Genomic DNA, 21,191 nt, shown 5'->3' with positions numbered 1-21,191 from the left:
AATCTACCAAAGCATTTAAGAAATAATTTTGGCTTGCCTTCTTGTATAAGCAGAAGCAGAGTCTTGTTCCTCCAGGGAACCACCCAAGTAAAACCACATATATTGTGAGCAGCAAAGTCTACTATTGTCTCCTAAAACAGCAAAGACCAAAGCAGAGTTTTAAATACTCTCAGATGTCAAACATCTATTAGAAAAACGTTTTTTTTAAAAATGAGAAAGAAACTCAATCAAGAAAGAAAAAGCATTTTTAAGTAACATTTCTCCTGGTGCTGTGACTGAACTACTGCTTGCTCAGTAACCCAGCCTGGAATGAGTCACACTGTGCAGAGCAGAGTTAGGTCTGGCTGGTTGAAAACTGAGCAGATTCTGGTAACTTCAAACCCATAATTTTTAAAGTTAACAGTAACAAATGCAGTGGTGTTTTGTGTTCAACAGCATTTCCAATACACAGAGAAGAAGCTGCCCTTGCAGGAAGAGGGGGAGGGCAGGGAGGAGGCAAAAATGATTTTGTCTCACTTAATTATAATGATCTGAAGATTGAAACAAGACCAAGCTTGCAGGAAAAATTAACATTTCTTACAGTTAACCGGAGTATTTAGAAGGGGAAAAAATATGTTTTTGACTTAGAAAAGTCCTTATTCAGATCTTTCCAGTACACAAAAGTTGATCAAAATGGACCTTTGTCTAGAGTGCTTCATTTCAGATGTATCACCCACTAATGTGCTGCAACCAAGCCAAAGCAGTAAAAGCCTCTTAAAACTACTACCCTACTTCTGCATCTATGAGTACCACAGCTCATACACACATTCCAATGAATAAGAATTTTCAGCAAAGTACTTTTTCTGGAAGTGACACCATAAAAGCTTTAGCTAAAGCAGATCATGTTTTTTTCTTCTCAATAAAAATAGAATTTAGAAGATTAAACAATTAAACCAACAAGAATACACATTCAGGATTTGTTCAAGCAACAGACTGAATTCAGTAATTGAGCATATTTTTCATTAACCACTAGAGGTCACACAGTAACCATGGCAGACATCCAAAAGATGAGTGGACTCAAGAACCTTATGGTCTGTTAAAATCAAAATACAGGGACACACACTGATTTGCAGCCACAAATGAAATTCTGAAATAGAGTAGCCTAGTTTCCCAAAAGATTCAATGAACTTGATTGTTCACAGATGTCATTTAGTATTTAACATCTTCATAAAATTGAGATTTATTATTTTTACTTCTAAAAAACACATCAAATAATGGGTGGGGGTGCAGCAGGATTGTCAGAGCTTGCAGTGCTTTTGAAGGTTTTCCTCATTTCTTCAAATATTTCCTCATTTGAACTTCTGGAACTTCAATTCAAGCAAAACAGCTTCAGCTATATCTATAATTAACACTAAAGAATCACACTAGGCTGCAATATTCTAATATTTTATAGTGAATTTCTTGCTATGTAAATAGGCATTTTAACATTTCAAGAACAAGAGAAACAGTAATGAAAATAAATATGATCCCACATACATGAAATACATTGTATCTTTAATCTCATACCAAAGTTTACACTGGACACAATAACTCTCATTCTCTTAAATCTGAATTGGTATTTGCTCTCAAAATTTCTGAAAGCTACTTGCTTGCAAGAAATTCACTTTAGTGCTACTGAAGATCTAGTCTATTTCAAAGCATTTGAAGAAACACTATTTGCAAAGTGTTAAAGTGTTTTATGTTGTACACAGCTAATTAAAAATTCCCTGTAAAGTTCATTGAAACCCTTCAACAAGTTGCACACAAGTGCAGAGTGAAAGATGGATCAGAGTTAGCGATCCCATACTCCTTCCATATTAGATTATATTTTAGGGATCAGTATACAAAGATATTTCATGAACCAATTTACTTTTTATTCCATTTATGACCTTTCACACAAATGCATCTTCTCTTTGGAGAAATTTCATTTAACTAGAACCCAGCAATGAAATATAAAGAAAGACCTGTGTATGAAAGTCTCTTGCTCTGGCAGAGCAGCACTGCCAAGGCATTAAACTGCCCTCTAACCCAAGAACTGGTCCCACCAGAACAGGTGCTTCTGTTGACTTGCATTACCTGTTCTGGAATAAGTAAGATATTTCACTCCCTAAAGCTCTCAGTCTGGTACATTTCAACATTAAAAAAAATAAAAATAATAACAACAAAGAGCAGAGGAACAGATGTAATCTGAATAATAATTTCAAAAGTTTCAGCACCCATCATTTTTCAGACAACAAACAACACTACCAAAGCTCACAGGACACATATTGCACTACAGGAGCAACTCTTCAAAACAAAACAGAAATCATAAATCCCATCTTAAAACCAGAAAAGATTAAGACTATTCTCAGCATAAAAGTAATACTATAAATCTACGTAGCTCTTAAGAAATATTACAGGAAAAAATCCACCTGCACACAAGCTTGTATGTACACACATACCCACACACACAGGTTGCAAATCAGCAGAGATTACTTTTCGCTTCAACTACCAGAGCAAGATTTACAAACTCCATAAAAATTCAGAAAGCAAGATTTGTTTTTAGAGGAATATCCAAATACAAACCTGCTTCTTCTGTGCCTGCCTTTTCTGAGCACCCAATGTAGCAGACTTAAAGCTAAGAGACTTGGACTGTCTCCTAACTTTCACTGAATCTCTCCGGCGATCATATGAAAAAGACGACGACTTCTTTGTAATTTTCCTCTTAGGTGTGTCTGCCATTTCATCCAAAGTATGGTTACCTTCAAGTTAGCAGCATCCCAAAAAAATAAAACTCAGGATCATCAAGCTCTCACCAAGCTTGTATGAAATAGTCTTCAATCCTACAGGAAATCTAGCAGCTTGCAAGGAATGGAGCCCACCAAAGAACAGTTTCAGTTCTTCCAACAGGTTGTAAAAATAAAAAAGCCAATGGTGCTGCAATGCTGTATGTCACTGAAGAGCAGGCAGAACTCCTTCCTGCTGTATAAACTCAAACAGGCTTCAGCAGTGATGCTAATCTGAAAACGTAGTGACTATGCTGCTGAGCACGCTAAAGGTGAACGGGAGGTAGTTCCCTGCACACCAGCAGGGTGTGGAAGTACACCAACAGGGTGTGGGGATGAAGCAGAAGACTTCGGGTTCAAAGCATCTTCTTAACTCCTTCCTCTCTGGGCTACTGCTGGGAAGTCAACTGAAAAGTCAGATTGGTGAGAGCTCCCCCAAAAAAAAACCAACATTATTTTCTTCTCTTTGGATCCAAGGCCTTTGTGAAGAATCCTTCAGCATGCAGTAACAACCCCATTAAAATGCTTAAGGGACCCTGTTTTAATCTAATTTAAATATTCCCTTCTCTCTCTTTGTCAGTAAGACTCTTCATGCTACAAACCTAGGAGATATTTCAACTTCAAATCAACCAGAAAATAAAGTACCTGACTCTGAACCTCACCATCCTTCCTGGGAAATAACTGTGGAGTTGCAGCAGTTTCTTAAGACCTGTTGGTATCAACGGATAAGAGCGTAATGAATTCCCATCCTAGTGACAGTGGAACCTTATCAGAGAGCTGAGATTGCAACTTTTGTACCAGGACTGTGTTTAAGTAGGAATGTTTCTCTTGCACAAGGTATTAGCCAAGGAACTCTACAAGGCTGTAGAGCCCTGAGAGTTGCTGCTCCTGATTTCCATTAAGCAAAACACATCCAAAGGGCCAAGCTCTACAAACCATTTAATCCATGCTGAAAGACAAGGAGGAAAACTACCTTTGACAATCTTAGGCATTGTCCAGGGTCTTTTCAGAAACTTTTCCTTATTTTATTCATGATGTTACTTCTTGAGCAAAACAACTGTGAATAATTTATAGTTGCAGGATTATCCATTACTATAATTAAGCTCTAATATGGGTCAGTCCTCTGGTGTATGAGTCTTACCACCTCTGTTAGGAAATATCTGTGAAGTTGGAACAGCATTTCTTTTAAGACCTGCTGATCTCAGGGAGTAAGAGAGTAGTGTTAATGAATCCTTATAACCAACCTGTCCTGCAATTTCTCCCTTTGTTGTAGGATGAATAATATACCTCTAGGACATAGTGATATTGCTAAAATTAACCAAAAGCTATCAGAATGTAAGTATTTATTAGCCATAATGGCCTAATTCTAGATTCACTGCACATTTTTGTGGAGATTTACACTGTGAAGGATTAGAAACCACAGCTTCATATTATCCACAACTATATCTAACCAGTGAAACAGTAATTATTGCAAGACAGAAAAAATCCACTATTAAATATTTTTAGTACAAAGTCTTTTTTAATTGTGATGTGCTTCTAATACTGTAGAAGTCATTATCCATAGCCACATACTGACCTCCAGTGTTACTAATATTAGACACTCTGAGACAATCATCATTTCAACACACTCTATGGTTTTCACCAAAGTTTAGATTAAAAAAAAAACTTTTTCTCACAAACTGAAATCCTACTTAAATTACCAGTTTCCATGATTTAAAAGCATCACTTTTTGAAGAGTTGTAGTAAGCAGAGAATTCAGTATTATGTGCTTGCAAACCATGGCATCTCAGGAAAAAACATCCTCCAAAACTTCATGAAGTATCTACAGGACTTGATAAACATCACAGATATTCTGATGAAAATTAAGATCTAGGAAAGTTTGAAAACCTTTTGCAGACAGCTACTCTTATGACAGTTTCACTTGATGCCCCAGACCTTGCACTGAAAAAACCAAAGAACCAATTCTCAGTATCTCTGATTCTATAGCCATCTAAGGTTTGCTTCTTACATCTTTTCAAGGCTGCATTCAGACATTGCTGGTGGAGGACATTAGTCTGTACCTGAAGTCAGTGTTGACATTTGCTCTGTGCCTTTTGCTAGTTCCACAAAATCTTTTTTTGGTTGCTTGGTTTGGTGATGGAGGAAGCAAGGCTCACCACCAGCACACACAGCAGAGAGATCCCACCACTCATTCCCTTCTGCACCACAGGCACCAGCAGCCTTGCAAGGTCTCAGGCCACTCATGTTCCCAATCTTCCTCTTCTTCCTTCATACCTCAACCACTCCCAGCTGCAAAGTCCTCTCCCTTTCCTCTCCTCAGCTTGCCAGGTCCTTTGGTGAACTTACTATATTCATGAAATTGCAGAAAAATACTCAGTTTTGCAAGGAAGAGTCTTCTGCCACTTGAGTGAGCAAATCTGCTACAAGATGGGATCCAAAGAGCCCTCTGGTCATGAGGCCAGAGCCCTCATGAGCCAAGGACTGGGATGAAAATACTGGGGAGAGGCAGAAACAGGGCAAACTGCTGGAAGCCTTCTGACACCTGGTCATGTACCTTGCACATAAGCCACTGTGTGGAGAAGTCTATTGAAAAATCAGAAACATTCTCCCAAATGTAAGAGCTAGCTCAGAACTCAATAGTTTGTGTATTCAGTTAAAGCAGTCTCTCTCCAAAAGCACATCACCTTTGCCAAAATGACATTACATCCACCATGTTGTTGTCTATTTCCTGGATGCTTCTGCAGCTCTTCATGACCAGCATTCACCATCCATGTTCTGTTTCCCACACAATAATGGAATTTGTCACTCCAGTATTCAAATCTCCCTTCTCTTTTTTCAGAACAATTGCAAATATATTGAACAATACATGCTCTGTTTTCCATTTTCCAACCAGTTACACATCCATAAAACCCTTCCTCTTATTCCATGCCAAGTCTGTGGGGGTTTTTGACTGTACTAACCCAGTCACTGTTGCTCAGGTCTGTCTTTCCGCTGAGAATACAGAATAATATTGTGAGATACGACTTTCTTGACAACACTGTCATGATCTTCCCCAGCATATCATATTCATGCACGGGCCTGCTATTCCTCAGAGGACAGTTTTTACCAAAATATTCCATTTTCAGAAGTTAGATTTACCTGCAGATCTTCGGATCTCCATGGAAACTGACTTGTGGATTTATAAATGTCACACGTCTCCTACCTGGGAGTTCTTTGTGCATCAATACAACTGTTTCAGCCTTACAGGAAAGGAATTGGAATATTGCAATTTATCCCAAAAATACACAGGAAATCATGAATAGAAATACTGTCACCACATAGTTAGAATAAATTAAGTGATAATGAGATTAACAATTTGAAGAACAGTGCTGAAAGAGTGAAAAACTAAGAACTACAGTTAGGAGACAACATTTAGTTACATCTAAATATATCTTAGGGATTGAAAAATGCATGTTCCAATATTGATGTATTATGACCTTTATTTCCTCACTTCCATAGATACATGATTATATATTAGTCTCATCCATTAACACTGAGAAATTAAAATTCAGTTTACTATTAGAAATACTACAAGAATTTAAATTCCATTCTTTGACTGAAGATAATATTTATATTTTGAGTATGCTATTTTCAAATATATTTTCATTAAATAGCAACTGGGAATAAAGGCTGTGTAAATACTTTGATTTTCTGCTTTAGATTCATCAGGAAGACAGACCTAAAAATCATCATGTGGACATCCCAGCAATCAGTCAATAGTATTAATGCAAAAACACCTGATTTAAATGGACACATTCTGGTTTTACCAATTTTTCAGAATTTCAGTAATATAAAATTTTCAATCTCTAAAAGGATAAATAAAAACCACTGTCAAATAGTAGATGACATTAAGAGCCCATTGTTCAAAAACTCAAGTTTTTGAACAGAAAATCATGATGGGTTTCTTTCCCAGTATCAATACTTTCCCAAGCTTGGTGGCTCAAGCAGTTATTTTAAGCTGTTACAAGAAAAGAATGCCTTATGCTCAAAATGTGTTTTGCCAAGTCACTTGTGAGTAGCAACAAATTGTTTCAAGGTCATCTTGTTTTCCTGGGATACTGGGAATGAAGTCAGAGAACAAGAAGAGAGAAGCTGCACACTATGGCAGAAGGTAATCATGGCAATAGTTAAAATTAATTTGATAGAAAGGTTTTGAGGGGGAAAAGGGTATACCAATCATGGTATTGTAAGAACCATATTTCTGTGGGGTTTTTTTGGGCATTTTAAGGTTTTGCTATCAGATTTGCTGCATTGGACCTGGAAAAGATGTTCCTGCACACCTCCAGGGTGTTAATCTGTTAATGGCAGAAACAATAAGCACAAAAAGTTGTTATTCTCTACTCATGGTTTTAGGGTTAAATTCTTAACTTGAAGAATCAAAGAAAAATCACATGTAAATTCAGCTGCAAGTTTGCTTAAATGAGGCAGAGACATCCAAAACTTAGAATAAACAACACTACTTTGAGTATTCTGATTATGTGCTGATGGAAATCTAAAGATAACACAACTTTATCTGCACAGCTTTCATTGACTTCAAAAGCTCTTTAACATTTTTGAATGAATGAACAGGCACAGGGTTACCAGAATCTCATTCTTTCTAACAGCATCCTGCTGTCACTGGCCTATTCTGAATTTACTACAGAAATAGGGTCTTGTATAACTGGCCTGAAAAATAAGAGTGAGAGAGCAAGAATCAATAGCAGCAGGATACTGTAATCACAGCCCTCCAGTCCCTAACTAGCCTTTAACCTTAACATTATAATGCATTTGCTCAAAATAGCCTTATTTCTGTGTTTCCAGTTAACATTTGTTACAAACAAAATATAGTCATCCTTTCCAAATCCACATTTTGTGTATCACATGCCTCTCTAACTCAACAGATCTTTCCAAGAGGAAGTAAACAAAACAACAGCATTATTTAGAATTGACCATCTGTTTTAATACAAAAGCCCAAAGTTCATTTCCTTTCCACTACTCTGGGAAAAGGTCCTAATGTGCCTTCATATTATGTGAAGAAGCTGCTCAGACTTTTTCCCACTAGAAGTCTCACACTTCCTCACACTTGAAGCAAGCAGGCACTAACTTCATCATAATATTAATAGAATCTCTGTAGGTCTGTAAAAAGCAGATGCAAATGAAGCACAATTGATTTCCCTGAATTTCAGCTGCAGTTTGCTTACTTAACAAAGTCTAGCTCATCAACGTTTACAAATTCCATTTCAGCACAGGCCCATGAAATTAATCTCCATCCCATTCTCACCAGAAGTGTTCCACTCAAACCAGAAACTTCTTGTGTGCCTTTCTGGGAGGTTCAAAGTTTGTCTAAGCAGCACTAAGCACCAACATCACCTTGAACCCCCAGTGACCTGGGCCAGACCTAGCACCACACACACACACACTGTGGGAAGCCTGAGACAAGACCAAACCATACTCCTCTGGTTTTTATCTCTGCTCTCAGTGGGTGTAAGCATGAATTATGCAGGGTGAAGAGCTGGCTGAATATTTGAAAATGTTAAGTCAAACAAAGAAAGCCCATGACTGCCCTAGTTTAGAAAAATAAAGCCAGGCTGCAAATCTAAGCATATACCAAATTACTGTGGTTATTTTTAAGAACCAGTGTTGAATTTATCAGGATAGTGACAAAGGAATTTATAAAATGCCAAAGCCTTTAACATTTACACACTGTTAATCCCAAACTAATCTGGCAAAAAGTAAGTATATTGGAGCAAATGAATTTATGAATAACTGACATTAGGTTCATACCTACATTGTTTCAAAGTAGTTCTATTTTCCTAGCTGATCATCACAATCAGTGGCTGTTAATGGCAGATTGTTCTTGTTCTCTTGGGAAGAAAAAACTCCTTTTTCACCAATACAGCTATGCCAAACACAGACATTTTAATCTCTAAAGCTTCCCACTGAGCAATAGTCTGAGCATTTCTATTCATAAAAAAATTACATATAATTGCAAACAAATTTTATTTTCAAGTTGTTCAAAATACAAATAACTATTTCAGTGAGAATTTAAATGCAAGCAAGTTATATTCATACAAACACTTTGGATTTGTTGGTTACTTTTTTTTTTTTTAATGAGATTACACCACAACTTCCTCAATATTTTTTAATGGATAAACAAGGATCTGTGAGATCCCAGGATAAGCACTTCAAGAAACCACCCAAAGTATGAGAATTACTGAAGTGTCTACGTGCCTCAGTCTAGCTGAAGAAAATAAAGTTCAGGATGGTTGGGTTCTGGGGTTTTTTTCTGCTGTTGGGTTGTTTGGTTTTTTATGGGCTTTTTTTTTTTTTTTTTTTTTTTTTGCTGCTAGAACGTCTGCCTACTAAAAACTGAACTGAGGTCATCCAGTATGCTATCATCAAGTTGGAAACTTATCAAGATGACATATGTTTTTTGAGAGTCTTCATAGAGAGGGCTACTTTTGTAAGTTATAGAAATCTGAACAAAACAGGCCATTAACCTATCTTGAAAATATTGGTCTAATCACTAAATGCACAAGAAATCTGTATTTTTAAAATAATGGAAGCACACAGCTGACTAAATGCTAGCTGAAAATAGAATCTTGCTTCTTGTAGCCAAATATTTTTCAAAAATAATAACAAGTCAGTCCATTTGTATTCACAGACTATGAATGTAAAAAATACTGGTATGCTTCCACTGATAACTATCCATATTTCCATAGTAAAACCTGGAAAGAATTACATTTCAATACATTTTTAAAAGTTTCCTAAAAAAAGTTCTTAAAATGAGCATTTATTAATTTTTTTTTTATAAGGTTATTACCATTAACTGCATTAAACAAGCAACTTCACATGCAGTGATATTGTGTAATATAAATGTCCACATCCTATGCTGGCTAAGTTAGAGTGCTTTATGCACTTTCTCAATGAACTATGCTAAAAGGCTTAAGAAAACCTGTTTCAGAAAGGAACAAAGGAACAAACAGCTTAGCTAAATCAGTTTTTCCATGTAGTTTGTTTCATGTTTTTTTCCTTTTTTTTAAGGAGGAACAACACTGAGCATCACAAATTATTCCAGAAAGCAATTGGCTAACTCTTATTCATTCTGTTTTAGTAAGTGACAAGAGAATAACAAAATATAGGGACAGAAGAAGCTAAATAAAGTCACCCTACCAAGCTGCATCTCAATATGAAGGATGCCTTCAAAGATACTTCTCTCATTCCATTCAGAACAGCTGCTCTAAGGGTCTTTGTATTTGTTATAGGACAGAATATTTTCTCCATGGAGACAGTGGAATAGGAGGAAATATATTCTTCACATCACTTAAGTGTTTTATTTTACTATGGCAGTTGACTATACAGAGCAATAAATCCATCAAGAGGACAAGTGGTCCTTAGCTGCTCTGCATTCTGCATTGTGCTGATATGACACTGCACATTTATAGCATAAAAGCATCACCAAAGACAAAAATTATATTTATCACTGATCCTTAAGTCTAAAGAACCATGGTGAGAGCAAACAGATTTTCAAAAATGCAAATGTCAGGTAGTAAATATCACAACAAACTTCTCTTCAAGAACGTAAGGAAGTTCCTTGTAAAAACGAACATTGAAACATTAAATGTTCACCTTTCCAATATTCCAGACGTTTTTGTCCCAATTTTAAAAAAGAGAGATATAGGCAAATGTTTAATTTTAAGCACAGCTAATCCTACAGACCTCAGTAATCATTTAATTACATGTTTAGACACCATCTGCTTAAATGTTTTTTTACAAAGTACGTTTAAGTGCAGATACAAAATATTCCTAACTGGAGATATATTCCAAACCTCACATTAATAAGGCCTGCATAAGGTTCTAGCAACACAAAACCAGTTGATACACTTGCTACAGGGGCCAAGCTAATAAACCAAAAATAAAGAGAGCCAGGAAGGTCAGCTGTAAAATACACTACAGGAAACTAAAAAACAATGACTAATGACCAAAATACTTAAAAAGACCCGAATGTGAAGGTCAAGTGAGAATGACTAATTCAAGGTTATAAAGCAGTACAGTGCATCAATGCTTCAAAGTCCTTTAAAAAAAGGAACTTTAACTCCTAGGTGCCATCAGCGGAGATGAGCTTGGCAAATGCAGAGATAAATACGACTAATTGCTAAGTATCTTGTTCATCTATACACAAAAACAATATTGTAATAATGACTTTGCTTGCTTCAATTGCAGTCAGACTTTTTCAGCTATTAGTCATGCACATAAAAACACCCACAGAGTTTCACTGTGAGGGATTACCCCACTTGAAGGCAGCAAGGCAAGGTAACATCCAAAGAATCAGGCCTTGAAGTCACCAGAATTCAAACTTCTGAGGGGCAGAGCATGTGAAGAGCTACTAAGTGCGTTATTCAAATAAGTCTCTGTGTGTGGATATATATAAAAAAATATTTATATTTAGTGACAACTTGCACCAGCCTCCCTGAGGCCTGTAAGCAAAAGCTAAACTAATCACACAGCTGAGCACTTCAGCATGAGATAACCAACTAGAGGTTTTAATTAGCTTTTCATGAAATCTTATCTGGGCACTATTTTTATGGAAGAAATTCCTGAAAACTCAGCACTGATACTCTATACAGCTTGAGTAATCCCAACATTTCAGACAGTGAGGAGTCTTCGTGTCCCAAGACTCCTCACATAATTTTTCTTTAGAAAGTCATGGTTGAAATAGCCATGTCAATTCAGTTTTGTCACAAGAACTAACTACAGGCAAAATATCCAATTCTGAAAAATTAGCCTAAGAGTCACCATTTGGCCAGTTTTCAAGGAGCCTTGACAGTGCCTCTTCCAATAGAGGCAATTAAGGATGCTCTCTGTGAAGGAGTGTGGTCCTGAAACATGTTTCCAGACTAAATTATATACCAGGATTAGATGATTTCAAGGGCTTCAGCAAACATGTGTGGCTTTCCAGAAAAGAAGTGGCATATTTACATGACTTTATAGTTTGCCACAGTGTTTCTTATGTACATGTTTTTGAACAAGAAATTTAAAGATTCATGTATCTATAACTTAAAACAAATAGCCAATAAACAAAAAGCCTCTTAGTGACTGCAATCTAAATCTCTACTTAGAAAAAAATATAAGCACTCAAGGCCCAGTAGTGTATAATTACTGTCTCAAGTTCTGTGTAACTAGCAATTCCTCCAAAAACAAATTTTGGGAAAAAAAAAACCAAACCAAGACTCAACAGTTTAAAACCAGCATGTTTTAACTGGTAACACTAAGTTACATCAGCTTACAGATGCTTTTTTTCCATATTAATATTCCACAGTTTGAGGTTTTTTCATCCTTGCAGCCTCCTTTTCCTATTTGAACTGTTAAAGAACCAGATAGGATGGAAAACCCATTATTTTCATTAAAAAAAAACCCGTAAACCCCAATTTTTCACATTTGTCAGGCAAACTACATAAAAAATGTCTAAAATCTCTGTGTTGACTCCCACTTTGGGACACGTGCAGGAAACACAAACCACTGATGTGCAGTTTGTGCCACACTGCTTTTGTAGCCATCTGTACTTACACGGTCTTTGTCATCAGCTACATCACACAGAATGTCATCAAGATCCAAGATCCCACCATCCCCGTGCTCCAGTCGATGCACTTGTATCCAGTAGTTTGGATCCTGCATAAAAAAAGAAGAAAATAGGATCAGATTATCACATGCCAACAGGAAAATGTCATTCCAACATATAGTCTGCATCACAGTCCTACAAATGCTTGACATCAAATATCTATTTAGGTCATATTTCTGTAAATAAATGTAAATTGAGATGTAAAGCCCAAGTTCTTTTTTTAAATTGCCTCAGACTAGGTATGTAGCCTTCCCTCTTCTATCAGATCTGCATGAGTCACAATTCCATCACTGACACATAGGACTCTGACACATTCCCAGTATTACTGCACATTACATTCCCAATATTCCTTGCATAGAAGGAAAATACATTGTCCTCAAAATAAAGCACATCAGACAGTGGTCAACAGGCACAAAAGCATGCAGCTGTAAAAGCATGTGAGGTTTTTACAGAACAGCTACAAAAGGCAAAAACCAATATTTAAACACCATCAAAATGCTTTCTACCAGTCCTTTGCTAGAGATGGCAAACAGAATATCTAAAACTTATACTAAGAACTTTCCACATTTAAAATAAAAAATTATGCATACATATGGATATATATACACATATATGCATACAAATGTGTGGGTGTGGCTTTGTGTTTATACAATGTCTAGCACTAACTGGGAAGACTGGCTTTATATTCTTTATTATTATTTTGACACTGAAGGAAGCCATAGGGAATAAGGCTGTGTCCACAAAGTGTCTCCAGCATATGACCCAAGTGCTGGTTAGTACTCAGCGAGCTATTCTTAAAGGATTTGTTTCCTAATGGGGGAATGTTGCCCTGTAAACACAGCACCTGATCATGTCACATAATCCTGCTGCTCAAAAACACCCCCCAGTGCCCTGGGCTGTTGTTCAGTGTCTCACAGTAAAAGAGCTCCCCTGCATTTCACTGAGAAGGCATGGCTGCACAAAGCTCTGCTGGGAGGACCATCAAACTTGCATCAACTTGCAAAGTTCCTGACTTCCTAAAAATAGCAATTAGCATCAGCCTTTTCAGGTACGGTGTCTAGAAGTGGTGAAATAAACAAACAAAAATAATAAAAACATTGCACCAAAGCCAAACCTGAACCTAACAAAATCCCACCCACACTAAAAATAGAAGTCATAAATAACTAACCTCCACCCTAAAAGACTTGAAAATATTTTGATTTCTTGAAGATGAAACAGGACAAGAAATGGGACTACAAGAATTCCTCTAAATGCATATATGTATTTAAATCCTGACAGAACATGCTGCAGAAAAGAACATCAAGAGATATTCATCTTGGTTTCAATATCCTAGAACTTTATGTATTTGCACATGATATGTATGCATAGGTCAAATATTTTGTAGATATTTGATAATTATGAGACTTACTTCATTGTTTGTATAAGTACATATTCCTTAAATACAGCTTCAAGTCATCATCATCAGATGATCAGATTTCAGAATTACATTTTACAGTCATTAGGCCAGTAATTAAATTACAGATTTTTTTCTCTGATTTTCTCTGATTTCTCTAAGTATTAAATATCATTAACTTCCACTTCCTCTAATCAAGCACTTCATATACAATAAACTGGATTTGTAATATGTGGGTTTTCACATACTTTCACTAAACAGACTTGCTGTTGTAGCATATTACAGGAGATAACTCAGTATACATTTTTTACAAGTAAAGATTCAAGAATAATTTAAAATGTCATTATTCACATTGTCATGCATACAGAGGTGCCTACATAGCTAATACAAAAAATGCTCTGTAAAAACGGTGCACAGTGCAAATAATAGGATAAACTTGTAAAGTTTGAATACTCCACTAGTACAGACAGGGCTGGACAAAGTCACCTGTGTACACCAGAAATCTTTCAACATTTCTTAACAAACACATTCAAAGGGAAGTGCATTGAAGAGATGCCTTTGTAAACTCTGCTCTCAAATTTAAAGGAAAAATGATCCTTCCTCATCCTCCAGCCCATTAAAAAAAAAATAAAAAAAAAAAAAAAAAAAAAAAGTTTCTTCTGCCTCTCATATCTACACAAAAGCCTGCAACACATTTGCAAATAAAACCAAGACTCAGAAGACACAATCAAACAGACAAGCTGTGAAGCACCTTGCACTTCTAAAGGATTTGATTCAGGTTTCCTCTGCTTAGATTCTCCATCTCAAAGCTAAGCTAGAATTGAACCATAAGCCAGCCTTCACTGCAAAATCATAGATGGAAAACCTGCTTTGGGCTTTAAGAGAGCCTGATCCCTCATACGTCACCCAATTCACCATTTTTGTTTGCAACAATTAATCTTCTTACTGAAGAACGGAAATGTTAAAAACAGGTAACTGCAATACTAGCTCAGTGACCTGACTTGACATCCATCAAAACAAACAGCATCCAAGCTGAAACTACAACTTCAATATCCATGTATCCTTGTTTTTTGCTTCCTACCAGAACCATTTCCTACCTCCAAGGCAAATGTAAAAAAACATTCACGATTACAGAATCAATAGCAGAAACACCCATTTCTAAATCACTATTGTACTATTTCAGCATGCACAATCTACTTAAAAATAGCTTTGATATATAAGCTGCATCACTTCTGCTAATTACTTCCTTTTAAAGTTTCTCAATATTGCATAAGAAGTTTTAGATATACTTCATTTCTAGTGCACCACCTATTAGTACTGCCATAGCCTGAACTGCTCTGGTTGCTTTTCCTGTCAGACAAGGTCCTGATACAAAACAATACGTGAGCAAGACCAGACAAGAAATATATAAAACTAGTTTGGCAAGGATTTACTCTGGCGGGATTTGGTAAGTAAATATGAAATAACAATGCAACTTTTCATTAAAGCCCTCTCCAAACATCAGAACACTCTTCTCTTGAGGCCCTTTTACTCTATTAAAGGTTTTGCATAAATCAAGGATTTGGTGGGGGAGGATTGGGAGGGAAGAGAGGTCTAGGAGGGAAAGGTGTACTCACATTGTACAGAGATTAGTTACACCATACTGGGCGGGGGGGGGAAAGAAACTAAAAAAAAAAGAAAGCAACACTGAAACTAGTGATTTTACCAAGTTATGAAAATTCACAGCTATTTATGGTTCCCAGTTTCAGCAATTATTTCTATACACTATTCACCAAACAACATGAAAAACCAAACTGCATAAATGTTCACATTTAAATTCCTATTCTGTGATCTGTCTAAAATGAACATAATGTTGTACTAGAGTCAGCTTATATGCACTGTCTGCTAAATATGAAAGAAACTGAACCAGACTTGACGCAGATTGGAATTTAATAACTCCTACAAGGATGCTACAAGTGCATCTGTATTCATGGCTTGGTCAAGTTGTATTTCTCTATCTCAGCCATTAAACAGATATTCACAATTCCCTACACAATAGCAATAATACAGTCCTCAAACATTTTCTGAAGCAATGAAAAAGACTGTTTTGGCTTAGATCCGTTCCTAAAGTGGAAACTGGCTATTTCCAGAGTTTACTGAGGTTTACATAATTTCATCTGAGGCAAAGTGGTCCAGTTACTCCTTCAGGTCACCTGATCATTTTCAGGATCAGCCTCTCTGGGGGGCAGTGCAGGGCTCTCAAGTGAGATGTCAAAAACAAGAGATTGCCACCAATATTTACTCACAGCCACTTGCTCAGGGCATGTGCAACAGGGTGCTTACACAAGCTACAAGGAAATGTATTCTAGTTATCAAACAGAAAAAAAATTCTAAGTATACCAAGTCTATAAAATGCTCAGTATATCAAGTTTAGTAAGTTTCTGTAAAAAAAATGGGGAAAAAACATGAAACAAAATTTTTAAAATCTCCCACAAGTTTTTCAAGAAACCTGCTTCAGAGTTACGGTTTAGTCAGACACAGATTTTGCTGTTCCAAAATCTGAATTTGTGTATTAGAATCAGATTTTCATATTTTGTCAATAAAATAAAGCTACATTTATCTTCTTTCACTGCTATCATTGTGCAAAAAAGTAATGCACTCTCCAAATCTGCAATGCATTTAGACAGAAAAACAAGTGGTGATAGAGAACTCATTAGCTTCACTGCTCCACCAATGTGTAAGCTAGCAAAGTACAATTATTTTGAAAAAGCTGCATAGATGCCTTTGTCACTAGTTCATGTAGAAGAACCAGCAAGTTCACTTCATTGACTACAAGGATAGAAGTAATGCTAAACCTGATTTATAATATCTTCATTTAAATATTGCATCACTCAGCTCAAGTCTAAGCAAGTCAGATCTCCTGTTTCCTGTCTACACCCATTTAACTCTTCAACTTGATGATGATTATAAAGGTAGTCATGATTTAAGCTCATGAGCATCACATTTTCTAATCCTCAGCAATGGGAGATAAATATTTGCAAAGTGAACACCAGCACTGAGACTGGAAGCAAGAGCACATTACTAGGGCAGTTAGAATGCAGCCATTCACATTCTGTTTATTACATAAAATGACTTCTAAAAAGCACAAAGGAAAAACTGAGAAAACCATTAGTTTAAGTAGTATCATTCAGTGTTCTATAGCTAACAATTTCATGTTCCCACATAATGGAAACAAGGACCATATGTGGAAAACAATATCTAGAAATCAGAATGGGAACAGCAATGTGTTCTTATTAATGACATAGGAAGATGTCTTATTCCTTTACATCTAAATAGGTGTCTTGGTTTTCATAAAACTGCCCTTTCCAAAAATACATTTAAATACTTAACATTAAAAGTAACAGTAAATAGAATTATTCCTTAATATACATTGTCCCTATCTTACAAGAAGACAGTACCACAAACCTCTGAGAAGGAGCAATCTATTTAACAGAAAGCAGAAAATCAGGCTCCTAAAAGCCTGATGAACAATGCTTGATGTCTACTAATTGTGCCCACTACTGTGATTTAATCTCACCTGTCACCAGCAGGATGTCCTGAAGCATCAGAAAAACGATTAATCTGCCTGGCTACAATTACGTACTTGGAGCTGGGATGGCAGAGGAGTGTGTGTGTGTGTAATTTCCTGTGTGCTGTTTGAAGCCTGTGCAGACAACACCACTGAGAGAAGAGACCAAAAGGTCTCTTTGTACTTCTTAACTTTGCCCATATTTCCCTCCAGTTGCAGATCAGTTGCCACTACAATTTGTAACACATCTGGAAATCAAGTAAAACAGGGATTTTTTCCCCCCCACACACTCCTGTATTTTCTAATCTGTTCTTGCCCAAATAGGAAGTGTATTTTTTACCACACAACACTCTTGGGAAATGGATTGGTTTTGTCTAGCTGAGCTCCCTAGAGGCTCTCTGTGCCTATCAAGACCATGTTTCTAGAACTGAAATTATTTCAATTCAGATATCATTTATAGCTTTTTGCTTTAAAACATATCCTTGTATGATTTTTAAAAACCACTACCAGCTGGACAGTTGTAGACAGGTACTTCAGTGTAACACTCAAAGGAAAACAGACTCACCAACAGGAGAAAGGCCAGAGCAGAAGCATATCCAAGTATGTCAATATAACTTCTCAATTATAGATCAGGAGATAAAGGGAAAGTAAGTATATAATATTAGTTTCTGCTTAAAATCATCTGGAATTCAAGATTAAAAGGCCATGTGTGTGGCTAACTTCACTGGATTGAGTTTTTTGAGAACAGATAAAGCCTTTGTGGCAAGAATACACCCAGATAAAAAACAACTAAATCACCAGGCTGGGGTGTGTACTGAACTTGTCTGTTCAGCAGCATATGGCACTTGGGCGTGTTAACGCAGTCTGAAAGGAAACTATGGTTAATAAAAAACTAATATATCTGAAAATTTGCCAGTGAATTCATTCATTTCCCTGTCTAGCTCCGTGCTGCAGGCAGGAACCATCCAAACAAGCAGAAAGGTGCCAAAAGACAGCCATGAAGGCTTGCAAAGTCAGCTGGCTTCCAGTTATGTTCCACAGCCTGAGATGCCAGCAAGAACAGGTCCCTGGGTTTCAATTGCATCTCCATCCCATCACCTGTCTCCTCGAATTTCAGGCAGGAAGATCTGCTGCATAACACACAAGAGCAGCAATGGGAGAATAAGCTTCAAAGCCAACAGTGCTCTCTAAAGCAGTTGATGCTGCAGCACGAATGGCTGGCAATACTGGTACAACAGAAGTGCTTTCACTGTCTCACGAGGGCACAAGTCATAAAAATAGTTAACATTAATGAAAGCAGCCCAGCAAGGCTCAGAAAGCAACTGATACCTGTAGCAACTCTTAAGTTACCAGGTGATGACTTGAAGGGACAGTTATCTTTTCCATTTCTGACCTCACTCCACCTGCAATCACTCCCTGTACATAAATTTTAAAGCACATTCACATGAACTTTTCCTGTATTACATGAAATCAAGAAAAAAAGGGCTACAGACTACAACAGAAAATAGCTGAATGCTGTACAGCAGAAAATAAGCCTTATCCCTTTCATCTTTTCGATACTTAACCTATAAAACTGCTCTTTGTTCTGAAGATGCACCACAATAAAGCTAGTTTCTTGCTAGTCTGTATTACTGAGAAAGAGGAACACACATTCAGGAAGGTAACATATCATGATGTAATGAGAGGGTTTGGTGTAGGATTTGACATTTTTCAAACATTCCAGATTACATATAATGTCTTCAATGAATGGATGGTTGCACCCTGATCTGATATGAACCAGTTACGAAAAAGAGAGAAACAGACAAGCCTGATCGCTGAAGCATCTTGTTCCACTTTTGCATTCACCAATGCTTTCCCAGCCTTGCTAAAAGGGCTTTAGCTTACTAGAAATCCATCCAAGACAAAATCTGAACATATGGCAAATATCACTCTTCCTGACACACTGAAACGTTAGAAAGGGTGCTCATGAAGGAAAAAAAAAATTAATATTGGGCTTTGCATGTATCCTGTATGTCCAGTTTCAACGAAGATTTACTTAAAAATTAATCACATTACACTATCAATGTCAGTCTGCAGTACAGAAGTTTGATAGCAAAAAAAAAAAAAAAAGAGCCAAATAGTCATCCACTTCAGCAATTAAATGCCTCCTAAAATCCATTAAATTGAACTAATATGTTCAGCAAACTGCTGAAACACTACTAAATATTTAGTTGCACTATATTACCACTGGAGTAAAAAAAAAAAAAGCATCAAGGAACTACTTAATCTTGCTTAAAGTGACAAAAGCTTGCTATTAAAATGGCAAATTTGGCTGTTAGCCACTTCTCTACTTATATAAACTTTTGAATATATATATTAAATCCTTGCTTATCTGAAAAGAAATGGTCATTTACTAATCTGTAAGGAAAGTAGTCCGAGATTATTGTAGCAGTAAACTTCCTGTTTTCCTACCCTACAAGGACACAAAAGTTATTTCTATTAATGCATTACCCCTATGCATCATGAAAGCCTGGAATTTTTATTTAACTCATCCACTTTACCTAGAAGCAATCTACATTACTCCAGGAGAAATTGTATCACTAATTGCTTTAAATCAACTTTCCCATGTACTGCATAATTTCATTGTCTGTTAAATAGAATAGAATCTCTGTATGCCCAATTAACTTAATGTCAAGGAATAATTCAGATTGGAAGGGACCTCAGGACACTCCAGAATAGGAGTGGGACCATGCTGAGAGGAGGGGGTGATCCCTCCCTTTGTCTCCTGGATATGCCCTGCTGACACTGCCTGCTGCCAGTGTGCAGGGCTGGCTCCTGCCCATGCACTGTGCCCAGCCCCAGCCTGTGGCACTGCATGGCACTCCTCCCCTAGTGCAGGACTAGGCAGAGAATCATAGAATTGCTTAGGAAAAAAACCTCTGAGATCATCAGGTCCAACTGTTAACCCAGCACTGCCAAGCTGACCACAAAACTACGTCCCTGAGTGATACATCTACACATCTTTTAAGTACCTCCAGGGATGGTGACTCAATCACTCCTCTGGGCAGCCTCTTTTCATGCTTGATAATTCTTTCTGTGAAGAAACCTTTCCTAAGATCCAATTTAAAGCTCCCCTGGAGCAATTTGAGGACATTTCTTCTCATCCCATCACTTGTTACCTGGGAGAAAACACAGGCCCCCACTTTACTACAACCTCCTTTAGGTACTTGTAGAGAGCAACAGTCCCTGCTGAGCCTCCTTTTCTGCAGGCTAAACAATCCCAGCTCCCATGCTGCTCATCCTCAGACTTGTGCTCCAGACCCTTCACAGCTCTGTTCCCTTTCTCTGGACATGCTCCAGCACCTCAGGGTCTTCCTTGCACTGAGGGGTCCAAAGTAGGACACAGGACTCAAGGTGTGGCCTCACCAGTGCCCAGTACAGGGGGGCAGTCACTGCCCTGGTCCTGCTGGCCACTACTGCTGATACAAGCCAGGATGTCACTGGCCTTTGGCCACCTGGGCACACATTGGCTCATGGTGAGTCTGGCTGCTGATCAGCATCCTCAGGTCTTGGGGAGAACTGGCTACATTGCACATGACTCCTGGCAGTCTATTGCACTGAACACTGCGCGGTGTCTAAACTGATGACATGACACTTCTTCACAGCACACAGCCCTCTAACCACTAGGAGGTGCCACCACCAAAGGGCAGGTCCAGGTCAGCACCTGGACTCTGGTACTAGCACCAGGTCAGGCACCTGCAAAAAAGGAAAAGTTACTTTGTTCTGCCACTAGAATGCACGCAGCAACCAAATGAGAGAATCATTAAATGAAGAATAAAGCTTTACATTTGG

The 21,191-nt window shown here is 37.4% G+C and overlaps 1 protein-coding gene across 14 annotated transcripts in view; it reads right to left on the bottom strand.

Moving 5' to 3' along the window:
• PARD3 (par-3 family cell polarity regulator) overlaps nt 1-21,191 on the bottom strand; it is a 438,577-nt gene that overhangs the window by 378,249 nt on the left and 39,137 nt on the right. For all 14 annotated transcript variants that reach the window (XM_079300415.1, XM_079300424.1, XM_079300421.1 and 11 more), the window contains exon 2: nt 12,369-12,470. In XM_079300415.1, coding sequence (XP_079156541.1) covers nt 12,369-12,470 — 102 coding nt within the window. The remainder of the gene's footprint in view (nt 1-12,368; nt 12,471-21,191) is intronic.

Source organism: Erithacus rubecula, assembly GCF_903797595.1.
Source record: "Erithacus rubecula genome assembly, chromosome: 3".
Taxonomy (NCBI): domain Eukaryota; kingdom Metazoa; phylum Chordata; class Aves; order Passeriformes; family Muscicapidae; genus Erithacus; species Erithacus rubecula.
This window is presented reverse-complemented; position numbering and strand designations above follow the sequence as displayed.